Below are 18,597 nucleotides of genomic sequence, written 5' to 3' on the forward strand. Positions count from 1 at the left end.
TATTTTGTCCAAAGTTATGCCCCTCAAGACGTTTCCTTTTATCTGAATATATCGATAATTGCAATATTGTGACAAAAAAATACATAGGTTTTTTTGGTCACAATATTGCAATTATCGATATATTCAGATTATCGATATATTCAGATAAAAGGAAACGTCTTGAGGGGCATAACTTTGGACAAAATAATATGAAGGATGGTTTAGCAACATGTAACTGTCCGAACATGGTCTGGATTCTGGTTGTGCTTGTAGAATAGTCAATATCGTCTTCAATGAAATTCTTTGCTTGAAGGTGTAACACATTGTACATTGATATTGTACAAAAGAAAGTTAATTGGTGTAACATAAACAGCTTTGTTATGGAGGTATGAGAGAGCACTCCTTTACATTGAGCCTCAGTGACACCGATTCTGGCTTTTGTTTGCCATCTTTGATCCAACAGTTTAATCCTTTACCACTTAGGTACATATTTTGATGCATTGGTAGTCACAAAGAAAGTTAAATTTAGTTAGATACCTTTATTACTAAATTCAAGTTTTAAAGGCTTCATTTCCAACCCTTAGATACTGATGAGCAGCAAGCGGCATAAAACCTGAACAGACTGTGAGTTACTCGCAGGCTGTTCTGGTTTTATGCTGGTTGCAAAAGTCATTTTCACTTTGCTTCTTATGGGGAAAAATGCTAACAACTTCGAGTATGTGGTGAGTTAGGCTTAACGGTTAAGAATTTTCCAGTTATAATCCCATGAATCCAAAACAAAGCTTAGCTTAGGTTAAAGAGCTGCAAGTTGACCTGGCTTAGGCATGCAGAATGCTGTCTTTTATGTCTAATAGCTGTATTGTTTATGGGCTTGTTTCATTGTGATTTGATTGTAAACTTGTTAGAGTGACTGGATGGCTTGTTTCATTGTGATATGATTGCTGACTGTAAGGGTGACTGGATATGCCTCTTGAGCAGGAATTTTGCTTTGATACGCTGACTTGGTAATTACTATAATGAATATGCTCTTTTCTGCTCCATCTTCTAAGGAAATGTTCCATGTCTTTGTATCGGGAGGCGGAAAACTACAACGGGCGAGGCATGGTATGGTATTACGCAAGGGGGGGTTAGAGGGTTAGCTAATCTTGGATTTCTTCATGCACATGAATTAATCCTTTCCCACTCAGAAGCAAAGTGAAAATGGCTATGCGCAAACAGCATAAAACCAGGACTGCTTGTTAGAAACTCGCAGTCTGTTAAGGTTTTATGCTGTTTGGTACTCATCAGTATCTTAGGGTTGAAAATGAAGCCTTTCAAACTTGAAAGTATTAAGAAAGGACTTAAATTTAATTTGATTTTTTAAAGGACTTCAAATGTGTCAAAGTACAATGGCTGGGTGGTAAAGGGTTAAGCCCAGTTTTCTCCGAGTGGGGTTCATATGTATTCATTTCAGATAATTATCATCTAAAAAATATATATGTCCATTGTTTAGATATGGTCATAATGGCATAAACAGACTTGAATATTTAAGAATTTTAAGGCATTCTTGATAAAAAGTCATGTGATTGTTGAAATAGAACCGGTTACAAATTGTCTTATTTGTTCACTTGTCTTTAGACCATAAAATGGAGGTGCTGTGTTTTAATTTTTGGCAATGAACGTCATGATTCATGTAATGTGTCACTGGAAATTTATTTTAAAAGATGTGGCCCGATTGTATGGATAATCAATATGATATTGATTCATGATTGCATTCTGAATGCACACATAATTACATAAATAATTATTTAATTAGTTGTTGCATGAACAACGCTATTGGAAACACATTAGCAACCTGCTGAGCAAGAAACTGTAAATTTTGGTCTGCTATGTAAACATAAATAAAGCCCTGTAATGATGGGCCATGACTGTCAATGCTCATTAGTGTTTTATTTCATTTGGGCTTTGATGCCAGCATTGTAATGGGGAGGGAGGGCGGGCAGCTGTGCCAAAATGAAACAGATTTTTACCATTTTATTAGTGGGAAGAAATTTACATACTGTGAGGTGTTGGGAGCAATGTGTATGGTAATTGAATGACTGGCAATCATGGCTTGCTGGTGCCATACTGTTGATACAGGCGTTTGTGTGCTGATGATGCAAGAACATGCAAGAGGAGGGCAACTGCTGTATCTGGTTTGCAGTTCTATAATGATTGTGAAATGTCTTCATTTTGGATATAATATTGATGGTTTGCCTTTCTAAAAAAATAAATACATGTACTTTATAAGTCCTTGAAATGATCATTAAAATTCTAAATAGATGGTGTATGCATGAAAATTTGTCAAAAATTAATCATACCCCCACTAAACAAAGTTAAGGGGGGTATATAGGAGTGAGCTTGTCTGTCTGTTGAGCTTGTCTGTCTGTCTATCGGTTGGACCGTGTCCGCTCTCTAATTCAAGTAGTTTTCATCCGATCTTCACCAAACTTGGTCAGAAGTTGTATCTAAATGATTTCTTGGCCAAGTCCAAAAATGGGCCTTGCTGGGTCAAAAACTAGGTCACGGGGTCACTTAGTGCGTTTTAAACATTCAGCATGTTGTGAACTCTCCAATTCAAGTAGTTTTCATCAGAGCTTCACCAAAGTTGGTCAAAAGTTGTATCTAGATGATGTCTAGGCCAAGTTTGAACATGGCTTATGGCAGGTCAAAAACTAGGTGGCGGGGTCACTTAGTGCGTTTTAAACATTGAGCTTGGTGTCCTCTCTAATTCAAAAAGTTTTCATCTGACCTTCACCAAACTTGGTCAGAAGTTGTATCTAGATGATGTCTAGGTAAAGTTCGATTATGGGTCATGCTGGGTCAAAAACTAGGTCACTGGGTCACTTAGTAGTTGTACACATTCAGCATGGTGTCTATAAGGTCATAAGGTAGAAGGTCAAGGTCACATGGGCTTGTAACAGAAGAACCATTCCACAAGAGCTTTTAACAACACTTTGACTTGAACAAATATCTTAATTTATTTTTAAAAATGGGTATACTGGTCATAACCTTGAAGGGTGGATGTGCTTGACACTGTTTACATCTCAAGTGAAACCATTTTTGAATTAGTAGCCCTGTAAAAAAATGTGTAATGGTGATATTAGTAATGTCTTTGACATAGCATAGTGGTTTATGAATATGTAATGCTAGAAAATGGCCTCATTAACGCCTTGTAAAACTCTGATAAAGCAAACACAACTTCACACTAGTCTGAAAAGTGAAAAAGACAGTACACAGCCATCTGAACCATTTTCAACCCCTACACAAACCACAAAACATTAAAAAGTCTCACCCACACTCACACAAGCATCAATACATTAGTCAGTTATATTCAAAAAGCTTAAAGGGATCTTTTCACGCTTTGGTAAATTGACAAAATTGAAAAAAGTTGTTTCAGATTCGCAAATTTTCGTTTTAGTTATGATATTTGTGAGGAAACAGTAATACTGAACATTTACCATGGTCTAATATAGCCATTATATGCATCTTTTGACGATTTTAAAACCTAAAATTTATAAAGCGTTGCAACGCGAAACGATTGAATAATTTGGAGAGTTCTGTTTTTGTCGTTAAATTTTGTGAAACTACGAAGATTGCTTATATAAGGTATAAAATACGTGCAATATGTGTACTCGGCGAAATAGCTCCGTAGGCTAAAGCGTTTTTACTTCAGGACTCTGGCAGGACTCCAGGGGTCACTGGTTCGAAACCTGGTCCGGGCTATGTTCTTTTCCTTTTTTTAATTTTATTCTTGATTTTTTACCGGCGCTTTTACGATCCAATGTTTACATTTATCGATTTAAAGCATTTAATGAATAAGTTAAAAAATGCCAAAATCTGTGAAAAGGCCCCTTTAACAACAAAACAAACCAACAACAATAATACTAAATATGGGAAGTGCTCTGTAAAATGGGTTTATAATGCATGTGCGTCAAGTATTGTCCCAGATTAGCCTGGGCAATCCATATAGGCTAATCAGGGACAACACTTTCCGCCTAAACTGCATTTTTACTAAGAGAAGACTTTCTTTAAACGAAAAAGTATCATCAAAGTGGAAAGTGTCATCCCTGATAAGCTTGTGCACACTGCACAGGCTAATCTGAGATGACACTTTACACGCATGCATTAAACCCTTTTTCACAGAGCACAGCTCATATAAAAGAGACCCTTGTAAGGCTTTCCAATGTAAGGAATTACCCAAGCAGGTAGCAGGTGGATAATGGAGTCCTTGTTCCTGATGTCTGACCTTGTCTTCTCTACAGATTGAGTTCACTGACAGTTCACCCATGTGGTCAGGCTCACTGTCACACTGTTGGTTCCCAGTCAAGCTCCCTGTGACACTGCTGGTTCCCAGACAAGACAGAATCTAGATGATCTGTCATTTCTGAGATTTCTTTTTAGCTATTTTCGTGTTCTCAATAATGTTTATGTTGCTGCTTTCCGGATGATTTATGGACAAAAATGTATTTGTTTCCACTAGCTATGCATAAACAGTTGGTCAGCATCATTTTTTTGAAAACTTGTTTATCTATAAAAAAAATATTTCCAGCTTAAATAAACCATGTTCAATACTAGAAATTTTCCATTTTCAATATTTAAAATTTTCCCAAATGTTGCCTATTCAGAAATTAGTGATTTTCTTGAAACTATTGGACAAGGCTTGCTTAGGCATGAGAGTTTCCCAAATGAATATTGGTTTATATTTCAATGATACAAATTGAAAAGAGGAAATGTTTTCATCATTCAATTGATTTGCCATTTATCATCATGGACAAAGACCATTGCCTACTGATTAATTGTGAAAGTTCTTTATTAATGTCTGGTACAAACGTAGCATCAGAACATGTCAATGTTTCCTGTAAGTGCTCTAAGTTCAGTCATAGTTATTTGCAATTTCACTTGATTTATTTGAGATCTTGCCTATTGTCTTGAAAATTTGTAGTTTTGATATCTTGTGAAGAATTTATTGTTACAAAACAGCAGCACAAGTGGTTATACACACTTGTGAAAACAATAGATTCAGAGGTGAGAGTGAATAAATTCACCATGAAAGATTTCAGTATCAGGTGCAACCTTTTAAGCTCAGTCTACTGCAAAAACTGATGACCTTGAACCAGATCAGGCCCCCATCAAGACCCAGCCATATTTGACAAGTCTGCTATAAAAGCCACTCAGGTGTGAATATAAGCTGATAAAGCACATGGGCTTATCAGCCTGGAAATATGTCAGAAGGTTACCACCAGTGCTTCTCCTGCTTTTAGTGCCAATGCCAGCTTAAAACATGTAATAACTTTTGTTTCTTACAAAGATTGTTTGTATTTAACCCAAGCAAAAATGATGGACACTTTTCTAGCAAGTAACAAAACTGATCATTTGCCAACTTACCATGGTTGATAAACACCATGGCCTACCATGTAATACCACGGTTCCAGGTGATTGATAATGGTCAGTCTAGCCAATATCTACCATAACAAACCATTTTCCTGACCATGGATTTTCACAGCGTTGGATGGGTGGTCAAAACTAACCATGATAAACATGAACATCCATCAAAATCAAGAAAATACATGGTTACCATGGTTGACATTTTAACTGTGTAACCTCATAAAAAATGTGTTAAATCTGTGATAGAAATTTATTCTTTTATTGATGTTGTGTTGTGCCAATGATGCATACATTTCTCACTTCACAAGCAATAGCCTCTTGACCAGAAGGAAATTCAATCAAGCCTCAGGTTAATTAATTAAGATGGGTTTCCCCTGCAGATATGTATCAGCTTTGTTCACTGGAGCCTAGGCAAAAGTCTTTTGAGTGAAGTCTTTTTGTGGATTCTTGCCCGACATGAAATGCAGTGATCCTTAACAAAAATTATTATGAACTACAGGTCTCTGACTTATCTAGATTATCTCTTTTTCCAGGGAAGTAATGAAGTGGAGACTAATAGTGTTGACATTCAAAGACTGAGTGATTTTAGTTGATACTGTGGTGTTTTTAAATGATTGGGATATCCAGGGTTCCAGCTGTCCGCTTTGTGAGTTTATAAAAAGTGATGTATAATGCGTGTGCAAATAATAAAACTAAATAAAACAGTGAAGGAAATATATGATGGAAATTGATATCGATATGAACCCATCACTGTCATATCACTGTCAAATTTATTTCATCAGATCCATTTTCAAAATCATTCAAGGGTTACAGATCTATATATAATTTCAGCATGGTTATAATTCATTACTTTTAGAGATAAATGCCTTGAGAGTATGTAACAAAAGTAGCTTAGATTTTAATATCCTCCAGCTTATCATGGGGCCAGCTGTTGTATGGTTGTCCCCAAGGAGTTTCTGTTTGTATGGCTGTCTGGGTCAGAAAGTTCTGATTTCTTTGAATAATTCTTCTAACTTGATCTTTCTCAATGGCCACAGAACTGTGCTATGAGAAAATGAGGATAAATGCTCTGTGTAAAGTTTCCTTCTAGATTAACCCCGTGCAGTGCCCACATGCTAATTAGGGACAACAGTTTCTGCTTCTATGGAAGTTTGTTTTTAAAGGAAGTCTACTCTTAGCAAGAATCGCGTCTTAGGACAGAAAGTGTCATAAGTGGGATAAGCCTGTGCATAATGCATCAGGCCCTGTTTTCCCAGAGGGCACATTTTGCCTGAGATTGAGTACTTTATTTTATTTGTCTTGGCAAGGACCCTCATTTATGAATGACCACACAAGTTAAAGCTAGTAATTAGGCCAGAGTTCTGGTAACAGTTCAAGTTTGGTTAACTAACCTCCATGAAATGACTGAAATACTGTTGAAATTGGTGAACAATTCAACTAAAAGAAATATGTATACATTACTGAAACTACAGGGTTCGCACAGGGCTTGAAAAGTGCTTGAAAACGAGTCTTAGGCTTGAAAAGCCCTTGAACAAGTGTTGGCCTTGAAAAAGTGCTTGAAAAGTGCTTATTTCATGTAAAAAAGCCTTGAATTTTTTTATTTCTGTTCAAAATTACTTTTATCATTGCTTTAATTATAAACTAAAATCGTTCTCAAGGGAAATATTACGAAAATTTATCATAAATTCCTTCGCGCTAAAAGTTGAGTAGGAAATATAAGTTTCGTACACTATTAGGTACGAAATGTTAAGTGTACACGTCACAGATTATGTGTACTACGTCAGAGGTTCTCCATTGTGATAAATTTTCGGGAGTAAAAATGCAGCGATGGGGAAGTGTCGTTTCAAACCAGGGTGGTTAACTGAATATTCCTGGCGCTACTTTCTGGTCATAAACACCATTGATATGCAGAAAAAAGCTTAAATAATTACAACTTACAGGATACCTCAACATTCTTTAAACATGAATATTCATTGAGCTATTTTCTGGTCATAAACAAGTTGTCAAAATGATGTTAATCGTTATGTTTTGCGCGAAACTTATGAATATTCCTGGGTACAGAAAACAAATGACATTCGAAAAGCACTATGTTGGGTCTATATGAAGACCATTGGTGTTGGGAGGATGGGGGAAAGCGCTTTGAAAAGCCACGATAAAGGGGAAACCCACTCAGAAAACATGAAATTGAGAAGCAAACAGCGTTCCTGCGATGTGTTTTTTGGTAAAACAGGAAGGTACTATTGTTAAAACTGTTGAATCTAAAACAGACATAAACAACAACAGCCCTGTGAGAGACAAAATGTTATAGTAACTGATTTCTGTTTAAATGAAATTAACTTGTCTGTTTGATGTGAGCATAGAAAGAGACAATGTGTTTGTTTGTAATAACTTTAAAAAGTAAATGCATATGTGAGACTCATTGAGTTAAGGATGGATAACATGTATTTGTATGTAATAACTAGAAATAACATGTATGAGTTATTGTGAAATAAGTTTAATGTGTTTGAGCAAATAAAGATATTTTATTACTGTGTTAATCTGGCTTCAAAATGAATTTTTTAAAGGAAACTAATGTACGGTTCTTGGCCTTGAAAAAGAAAATTTTGCCTTAAAAAGTCCTTGAAAAGTGCTTGAATTTGGGTTTGAGATTTCTGTTTGAACCATGAACTAGGTAAAAGCTTATATGTTGGTTCTTAGCAATTTGGTTTCTTTTTAAGTTATTTCGTGTTTGAGCAGTTGTCTGAGGAGTCTGTATTTTTGTATCAGGTGTGCAAACCAGTTGTGATTGGCAGGGCAAGCATGGACACAGTTAATCATTTTTCCTGGTCCATCAAGCCATCTTGTGAAATAGACCATTTGGCCACTAATGATGTGTTCACAGGTTGTTCAGATAATTGATGAATTTGATGATTTTCTTGTGATCATTATTCACCTTTTGTGATACAGGGACCAGGGGTGGAGGGGTCAGTGTGGATGAGGGAGGTCATTGTGCTAGAAAATCTTGCTTTAGGAAAATAGCGAACTTAAAAACTCACCAGGGCTTTTTTATGTCCCCCACCCACTATAGTGGGGTACATATTGTTTGTTTTTCTGTTGGTGTGTTTGTTTGCCCAAACATTACCATTTTGCTATATCTTTTGCAATATTGAAGATTGTAACTTCATATTTTGCATGCATGTGTATCTCATGGAGTTGCACATTTTGAGTGGTGAAAGGTTAAGGTCAAGGTCATCCTTCAAGGTCAAAGGTCAAATATATAGCTTCAAAGTGGCGCAGAAGAGGACATAGTGTTTCTGACAAACACATATCTTGTTACAATCTGTGAGAATGGCTGTTTTTCACAATTTTGGGAACTTGCAACTCATTTTTTTTGCACAAAATGGGGTGGAGGCATGGCCGCTTAACAGTAAATAAAAAAAAAGCCCTGCTCACTGATCTCCTGGTTCTAACAATATCACTTCTTGAGATCTGTATTTGAATTATACATTAATGATCTATTTTAAAACAATATATTAGAAATTTCAATTTTGGATAATTTTCAAAGGGTATAAATAAGTATTGACTTAATATTAAACACTTTCTGTTATTATTGTCGAGTAGTTTGAGTTAGTACTTATATAAAAACTAGACTGTAGCCTTAGCTGTTTTAAAATTAATTATACAGTTGAATCTAACCTATTCTGAACACGTGCACATAACATCCAATCTTTCATTTTCTCTCCAATGTTTAGTTTATTTGTTGAAAGTTTTTTCAGATGCCCCTTAAATTTTGGATTAGACATTATATTATTTGTGTAGGATATTTTGTATTCCTGCAGATAAACCTTATTGATCAATTTAACATTAGAAACTTCTATGAATTTGATTGTTTTTTGCTCGAACTAACATACACAAATAGCGCTTAGCTAGGCCGACAACATAGTGTACTTGTATAATGGGCAGCATTATGCAAAAATGGGTATTATGCCTTATGCGGCAAGCATTGCTCCAGACCAGACCAAGGTAGCGTGCCTTCTGGTCAGAAATGACACTTTCCACTATGAAGTCACTTAGGTTTTGTGGTGTTACAAGTGGACAGGCTGGTCAGTTGCTACTCTGGCCATATATGGCATAGGACTCATTTTCACAAAACACGGGTTAAATAGCCTTGTGCACCTTTTGTCGAAACATCTACTGTGCTTACTGATTATTATCCCCAGTTTTCAATTTTATTTTTCTCCTTTTATCTAATTTTACAATAATATTTAATTTGAACACTGAAGTATTCACTGCAAAATGAATAGATGAGTTTAAGGAAAAATACAGTGATCAAGAACAGTAACTGTTTATAGTTTTCTTTTTTAATTACCTCCCTTTCTTTCATTTCCATATATTTTATTCTCTACAGCATAACTTCAACACTATATAACTAATTGATCCATGAGTAATAAATAGATGGCACAGGTGCCATGTTTTACATATATATTATTCTACTCTCTAAAACAAATGTTGTCATACAAGCAAACACATTTCGGCGGGGATTTGGCACTACTGTGACAAGCTCTTGTTTTACTCAGGACTTATCACGTTATAGTAAAATGAACTACCTTTAAATGGTGCTAGGCATGATTGTACAATGTTGGAGGCATTAATAAAGTTTTGTCATTGTCCATATGTATGTACATATTGGTTTAAGCAGTGCTGCTTTGAGTGCCTTAAAAGAACAACACCCAATGCTGATTTTACTATGACTGTATTTCTTTTCATTTAAATTCATACATGTTTGCATAAACTATAATAATTTGCAAGAAAGAAAATCTGCCATATTGCTCAATTGATTGTATTAGTGAAGCGTTATATTCCAATGTTGCAGTCATACAATTGAAGTATTTGCAAGGGCTGTCTGGCAGGCTGTACTGTTTGATATAAATCTTTGTATCCTTATCTGTAGGATGTGAGACAGATCCGGGCAATCTGTGGAATTAACACAGTATACAAATAAAATATAAGCCATATAATGTGAAAATGGGTCTTATGCTATATGTGACCAGTGTAGCTAAAGACAAATCGCACAATTGGGCAGTCTGGTCTGTAGCTGTCCTGTTTATTAAACAGATCATAAAACCTTGTGTGCATTATGAGCAGAAAGGGCAGCTCCTGAGCAGACTGAGCAAATACTCAGGCTGGTCTGGAGTTAAGCTGGGTGCATATGTAACATGTTCAGATTTATACTCAGGCTTGTGCTGTGGTATCTAGTACCTTTCCTAGCTGGCCAATGCCAAGGATTTATGTTTTATGTTTAATTTGATTGGCCCTCTGGGAAAACCGGACCTAATGCAAAAGTAATACTATGGTCCCAGAGTGGCCTGTATGCAGTACGCAATATCAGGGGCCATAGTGTCCGCTTTTATTAAATTGTTTGTTAGCTCACTTTGTGCTCAAAAGTGCTCAATGTGGTCACAGTATGTCCCGCGTAGTGTCATTTGGCATGCGGTGTTCCCATTGTGTGTCTACACCTTTAAGTTCCTTACCACTCTATATGCCACTTTTTTTCAAATCTTGATGAAACTTGGTCCGAATGTTTATCTTGTTAACATCAAGGCCTAGTTTTAATCTGGGTAAGGTGCATCCAAAAACTAAGTCACCTGCCCAAACCTTTGGAAAATCTTGTTACCACTCTAAAGGTCAAATTATGACTCAGTCTTGGTCAGAAAGTTTATCTCAACAATATCAAGGTCATGTTTGACTCAAGGTAATATTGGGTCAACAACAAGATCACCATTTCAAGTCTTCAACAATTGGTCTCCCTGAACTTAGGATAGCGCTATTTGGTGATGATGGCCTACAGTCTAGGCATCAAGAGTTGTCGCAGAATACCATTGGTTACTGTTAAAACTGGCCACACCCAGTGGTTCATAAATTCAAAGCTTTTATAGCAAAAAAACTTAATAATACTTTTCTCTAAATCCATGAAGGTCAAAAGTTGAGTATGTGGTATGTAAAAATATATTGTGCCCCTCCACAAAGTTTGTTCAAATCATGTCTCTGAGGTTAAAACTGGCCATGTAACACCATTGACACAAAATTTAATAAGTGACACAATTGTTGCTTTTGATCATTCCCAGTGCGTCCAATATATCCAACGTTGACCTTTTTTGACCTGGATTTATTCAAACAATACGAATGGGACAGGTTACATCATTTTGAAAGTATCATGTGGCGCTCTTTGATACTATCACAGTTAAAGCTTTTAAAAATACTCTTTACACCCATTTCATCAAGCTTTAACCTTAACCTTGAACTTGTATGAGAATTGTGTATAGTGTTTGAATTAAACATAGACTATTACATGCAACATAATCAAATGTTTCATGATGGGCACACATGGAAATTAAACATAAGATAGCCACATCAACTTAATGATAAATAATCATAATCTTAATTCATTTGTTGCCCCCTACTTGGGATTCAAATAATGCAGTTGTCTTTTCATAGCACAATTAAGTTTGTGCACTCAGTTCAGGTTAACCACTCCGTCCCAGAGAGAACGTGAGAAGGTAAACTGACCACAAGTATATGAGCCTTGTTCTGGTAAGGCTAACCAGGGACGCCATTTTCGGCTTTAATGGAATATGTTATATAAAGGAAATCTATTCAGAACAAAAATCCATGTGAGCAGAAAGTGTCATCCCTGATAAGACTGTGCGGACACTTTACGCACATGCATTAAACCCCATTATCCCAGAACACGGTCCATATGACTGAAAAAGTGTTAAAACATGAAAAATCTCATTAAAAAAATAAACAACAACAGCAGAGGCTATGATCACTTATATTGTACTTCCAGGACTCCCGAGCAGTGCCCCAGTGTTGTCTCCCTTCTGTCTGAGAGCTACAACCCCCATGTGAGGTTTGGAGCTGCTATGGCGCTGGGGATTGCCTGTGCAGGCACCGGACTCAAGGTACAGTGTATTGGTCCTAATGACTTCATGAGTAGGTTAGTCATATTGGAATCTGAAAAATGTTATAAATATTGAGATTATGTCACAGAGAGATTTCTATATAATTAAGTTTTTATCATTAATGTTGGAAGTACAGTCAAATGGGCTTACTGTCTTAACGAGTTATTAAGTGGTCATATTAGTCTCTTGAGAATCACATAAATATTGAGATTATGTCACAGACAGTTACGAATTCTGTTATCATTAGAATTTCTTTTGTTTTCAATATAAGAATATTCCGCTCAAGTTCTAATAATAATCAATCATAATTTGAACTGACTCTTCATCACCGTGTTTGCATCAGCAAAAAGTGGTGAAACTAATTTGTATCACTGAGAACCCATGCAGTCATTAAGGAAATTCTATCACTTAATTTAGTTAAACTAATGTCTTGCACATTTGTGTAACATCATCTTATGTTAATTTTGGAAGAATGACTTTACTGACTGGATATTTAAGAATATATTTACCTTAAATGGAAATATACATTGCCAGCACGTGATCTTGATAAACCAAAGAAAACCACCATTTTGTATGAGGTAAGATAACATACGTGTCTGTGTTGCCGGACATGTCCTAGTGTTTCCAGACATGTCCTAGTGTTGCAAGACATGTCTTAGTGTTGTTGGACATGTCCTATTGTTCGGTGTTCTGGGAAAACTTGGCTTGATGCATGTGCTTAAAGTGTTGTCCCAAATTAGCCTGTGCAGTTATAACAGGCTAATCGGGGATAACACTTTCAGCTTTTATGGTGATTTTCGTTAAAAGGATTCTCTTCTGAGTGAAAATCCTGTAAAGGCGGAAAGAGTTGTCTTAGATTAGCCTGTGTTGACTGCACACGCTAATCTGGGACTACACCTCACACTCATGCATTAAGCCCAGGTTTTCTTTAAACGAGGCTAATGTTATGCTTCAGTGCCTTAAATTGCCAGGGACTTTTGAATTTGGGCAAGTGTTAATTTTCTGTCTGACAGATTTCTCACTATGTATCTGCCAGGAAATAGCTTTGATGATGTATGATACCATTTTTTATGGCTGTTTACAAGTTAACATCACACCTGAGGCCCTGTCTCAGATATCAAGGTTGTTTGTCATATATATTGGAAGGATTTGAAAAAGTCTTATTTAAAGTAACCTCTGTCAAAGGATTCCTTGCATACTTGAATTCATATGAACTCGTTCAGGGAAAACTGGGCTATATTCATTTGCATTAAGTGTTGTCCCAGATTAGTCTGTGCAGTCAAAACAGGCCAATGAGGCTGACACTTTCTGCTTTATGGATTTTCCTTCAAAAGAATTCTCTTAATCTTAACGAAAAACCAGTTAAGGCAGAGAGTGTCATCCCTGATTTACCTAGAATGAGGCTATTATGTGAAAAATCAGGCAAGCTGGTATAACTAATAATATGTGTCTTGTTCTGAGAAAACTGGGCTTAATTCATGTGCGTAAAGTGTCGTCCCAGATTAGCGTGTGCAGTCAACACAGGCTAATCAGGAAAGACACTTTCCGCCTAAACATGATTTTCAGTAAGGAGGGACTTCCTTGAAACTAAAAATACCATTAAAGCGGAAAGTGTCGTCTCTGGTTAGCCTGTGCGGACTGCACAGGCTAATCTGGGACGACACTTTACGCACATGTATTAAGCCCAGTTTTCTCAGAACAAGACACATATCAATGAATGCAATTCTGTAAAAGTCTGGCATACTTTGAGGTTTGAGCCTGAAACTTCCGTATCTCAGCTAAAACTGTTAATCAGATACATGAATGTCCCACTCAATTCCTGATACTGCCTTTAAAAACCCTTTCCCACTCAGGAGCAAAGTAAAAATGGCTATATGCAGCCAGCGTAAAACCAGAACAGCCTGTGAGTTACTCCCAGGCTGTTCAGGTTTTATGCTGTTTGCTGCTCATCTGTATATAAGGGTTTGATATGAAGCCTTTAAAACTTGAATCTAGTAAGAAAGGTCTTCAATTTAATTTGATTTTTTAATGGACTACAGACATATCAAAGTGCGTATCTGAGTGGTAAAGGGCTAACAATTTGATTTTTTAATGGACTACAGACATATCAAAGTGCGTATCTGAGTGGTAAAGGGCTAACAATTTGATTTTTTAATGGACTACAGACATATCAAAGTGAGTATCTGAGTGGTAAAGGGCTAACAATTTGGGTTTTTTTCACACAGGAGGCAATCAGTCTTATCGAACCCATGACCAATGACCCTGTGAACTACGTCCGCCAGGGGGCGCTGATAGCCTCAGCCATGATCCTTGTCCAGCAGAACGATGTCACATGTCCCAAGGTGTGTAACTATGACAATGCTCTTGGAAAACAGGATTTAATGTATATTTATATGTATATTTAATGTTTCATCAGAGGTGACTTATGGTTTGCGCTCTGTCTATCAGTCTGTCAGTCAGTCAGTAAGTCACACTTATCTGGATCCTGCGATAACTTAAAAAGTTCTAAATATTTTTTCATGAAACTTGAAACATGGATAGATGGCAATATGGACATTATGCACGTCATTTCATTTTGTTCCTACGTAAAAAATTCTGGTTGCTATGGCAACAAAAAGACTAGAATTACTGCTGAAAATGGTGGTTTTCTGGATCCTGTGATAACTTAAAAAGTTTTTAATATTTTTTCATGAAACTTGAAACATGGATAGATGGCAATATGGACATTATGCACGTCATTTCAATTTGTTCCTACGTACAAAATTCTGGTTGCTATGGCAACAAATAGACTAGAATTACTGCTGAAAATGGTGGTTTTCTGGATCCTGCGATAACTTTAAAAGTTCTTAATATTTTTTCATGAAGCTTGAAGCATGGATAGATGGCAATATGGACATTATGCACGTGATTTCATTTTGTTCCTACATTAAAAATTCTGGTTGCTATGGCAAAAATTCTGACAATGGTGGAATTTCTGACAATGTTGGAGCCGGTAGGAGACTATATTGCTTGGCAATAGTCTTGTTTATATATATATAGAAACTTGTGAACACACTCAAGAAGACACATGTGTCTCCCAATCATCATTAGACTTGCTCAGAATATGTGTTCAAATGATATCTTGGCTAAGTTTGAATATGGTCTCAGTCCATTTAAACACATGGCAGCCATGGGAGCAGGGCAGTTTTCCATATATGGCTATAGTGAAACCTTTTGAATGCTCTAGATGGGACTTATATTGCCCCTTCTGTATGAAACTTGCACAACTCTGTGATTGTCCAAAATGATGTCTCGATTCAATTGGACACTGGGTCTCATGAGGTCAAAATCTATTTCACCAGGTCATATTTTAAAAAATGCTTGTACATTTTTCAGAGGTCAAATTTATTTCCCTATCATGAATCATGCTCAGAATATTTTTCCAATGGTGTCTTGATTAAGAATAGAACTTGGTTGTGTAGGTCAAAAACAAGGTACAAAAATCAAATGAATAAAATTACTTGTGAACACTCTAGGGGTGACATTTATATATTCTAGCTTGTATGAAACTTGGTCAGAACATGTGTCCCAAGGGTATCTGTGGCGAGTTTGAAACCTGGTCATGTGGGGGTACAAAACCAGGTTACATGCTGAAACTAAAGTAAAAGCATGTGAACATTACCTCTTAAGTGATATTTGGTTCCAGTCCATTGAAAAACTTGGCCACCATGAGAGTTTCCTTATTTAGCAAAGATAAAACCATTGTAACACTTTAGAAATTCCAAATATCATGTTTTCCATTTTGAGTTAACATGCATTTTGAATTGTAGCTTGCGTAAGCTGAAATGCATGCTAATATTAATGAAATATTATAGATTGAATCCTTTTCCAAGAGAAAGTCTCATTCTGTATTGTTTTATATTTTATTGAATTTAAGCCAAAAAATTCAGGCAAGGATTGGAATAATGTGTGATTTCCAGAGACGCAATCAGAACAGATGTCAGAAGCTATTTGCAGTTTAGTTTTGCTTGATCAATCTTGGGATGCAATAGAATCCCTGAGCTCAAGGTTCACACCATGAAAACATGCATTCAGCTGTGAAGAAGGCACTTTGTATGATTGTTGCACGTTTTGATTACACCCTTCACAACAAAGTAGGATTTACCATGGACTTATTCTGTTCATATGCTCATTATTAATACAAACTTGTCTAACAGAACAGCTTCTACCATTTTCAACATGCAACATTCAAGCTAACATTCATAGGTCATATTTATCAGAGTGCAGAATCAACAGGGTTTTCAGGGATTTACACACGGGCTGGACAGAATGTAATCACACTGTTATGAACTTTATTTATGCAAATATCTTGAGTTATTGAAGTGCATTAAAACAAATCTTTAGTCATCATAAAAGACTGTTTTTCTTGCAGTTTGTGCTGATATCTTAAGGTATAGGAATAAATCCTTTAATACGTCTGAAATCGGTGACAAAATTTCATGTCGCCGTAAGCATAATCATGTACAATGAATGCAGTATAAATGGAATGTTTTAACAAAAGAACACAGGCGTATTAAATAAAGTAATTCTGATGTATATCACGTTGCCATAATCAGCATAGAAACCTGTCTTTTATGCACTAGTTGAAATTCTTAAGATAAATTGTTAAAAAAAGTTATTTAAAATAAAGCACCACTTACCATCCTGTATACATATATTAAAGTTAAAAGGGGGAACGCCACAAAGTCACATGATCTAACACCCTGTTTATGTAGTAGTAAATCGGTGATCTTGATCGTACCTGTAATTTTGAAGTGTTCACAATCAATTTAGTACATCAGCTTGACACGGAATTATTCCTCTATTTTGGAACTAAACATTGAATGTAAATGACTCATTAATGGCGTAGAGTTAATTTTATAAAACAATTGTTTTGTAAACCTTTTCAAACAAAGACAAAAACAAACACATTTTCAACATTTATTTCATTATAATACAACTATCGATAGCAATAAGCGACCACTATCTTGAAGACCACCATGGTGTGAATGCCTGATAAAATCAATAAATAGCCTATAAATCGCTGATAAGGTGTCATAAACAACACTGGTACACACAAGAAGTATAATCGGATTGTTAATTGGGGGCAATACAGGGATTAGCGGTGGTAAGTGTTAGCGAAACAGAGCTAGAATAGCGAATTTTATTGGGAACATAGACCTTACATCGTTTTTTACGAATGTCGGGACAAATCGTCTCATATCGGGACGCCAAGACAAAGGGCCCAAAAGCGGGACTGTCCCGCAGAGATCGGGACGTCTGACATGTATACATGTGTATCTTATGGAGCTGCACATTTTGAGTGGTGAAAGGTCAAGGTCATGGCCATCCTTCAAGGTCAAAGGTAAAAAAAATATTCAAAAACTTTAACCTTCTTCATAACTTTTGCAATATTGAACGTAGCAACTTCATATTTGGCATGCATGTGTACCTCATAGAGCTGCACATTTTGAGTGGTGAAAGGTCAAGGTCAAGATCATTCTTCAAGGTCAAAGGTTAAAAAAATTCAAAAACTTTAACCAGAACTTAAACCTTCTTCATAACTTGCAAAATTGAACGTAGCAACTTGATATTTGGCATGCATGTGTCTCTCATGGAGCTGCGCATTTTGAGTGGTGAAAGGTCAAGGTCATCCTTCAAGGTCAAAGGTCCAAAAAAAAATCAAAGCAGCGCATTAGCGGGCATTGTGCTCTGACAAACACATCTCTTGTTTAATCTGAAAATAGACTTTTCAAAAGTATTTACTCAGAGGTTTAAATGTACATCATGCCTATCATTATTGCCTGGGAAATAGTATTTACATATAATGAGCGGAAAAAAATAATTCAATTGAACTTTTATATTTAACAAAAAATTAGAGGTTACTTTTTGTGCAATTTGTGAAAAAACTCAACTTATGATTATTTTCATCTTTTAAAATGCACCAACACTTATGAAGTTGATGCTGACAACTCTTTAACAGCTTGGTAGGCTTTGCTCAAACCTTCCAAGCTGAATGTGAAGAGGATCATTAAGGAAGGAATTTTTACTTTACCCTTTCCCCCATCAGAAGCAAAGTGAAAATTGCTTTTGCAACCAGCATAAAACCAGAACAGCCTGCAAGTAACTCGCAGTCTGTGCAGGTTTTATGCTGTTTCTGCTCATAAGTATCTAAGGGTTGGAAATGAAACCTTTAAAACTTGAATCTAGTAATAACGGTCTTGCATTAAATATAACTTTCTAAGGGACTTTA

General features: G+C 36.2%; 1 protein-coding gene across 1 annotated transcript in view; it reads left to right on the forward strand.

Moving 5' to 3' along the window:
• Positions 1 to 12,128: 12,128 nt before the first annotated feature.
• LOC127835164 (26S proteasome non-ATPase regulatory subunit 1-like) overlaps positions 12,129 to 18,597 on the forward strand; it is a 30,303-nt gene continuing 23,834 nt past the window's right edge. The window contains exons 1-2 of the mRNA XM_052361473.1: positions 12,129 to 12,326; positions 14,552 to 14,668. Coding sequence (XP_052217433.1) covers positions 12,144 to 12,326; positions 14,552 to 14,668 — 300 coding nt within the window. The 5' untranslated portion in view covers positions 12,129 to 12,143. The remainder of the gene's footprint in view (positions 12,327 to 14,551; positions 14,669 to 18,597) is intronic.

This window comes from Dreissena polymorpha, chromosome 6 (genome assembly GCF_020536995.1).
Source record: "Dreissena polymorpha isolate Duluth1 chromosome 6, UMN_Dpol_1.0, whole genome shotgun sequence".
NCBI lineage: Eukaryota > Metazoa > Mollusca > Bivalvia > Myida > Dreissenidae > Dreissena > Dreissena polymorpha.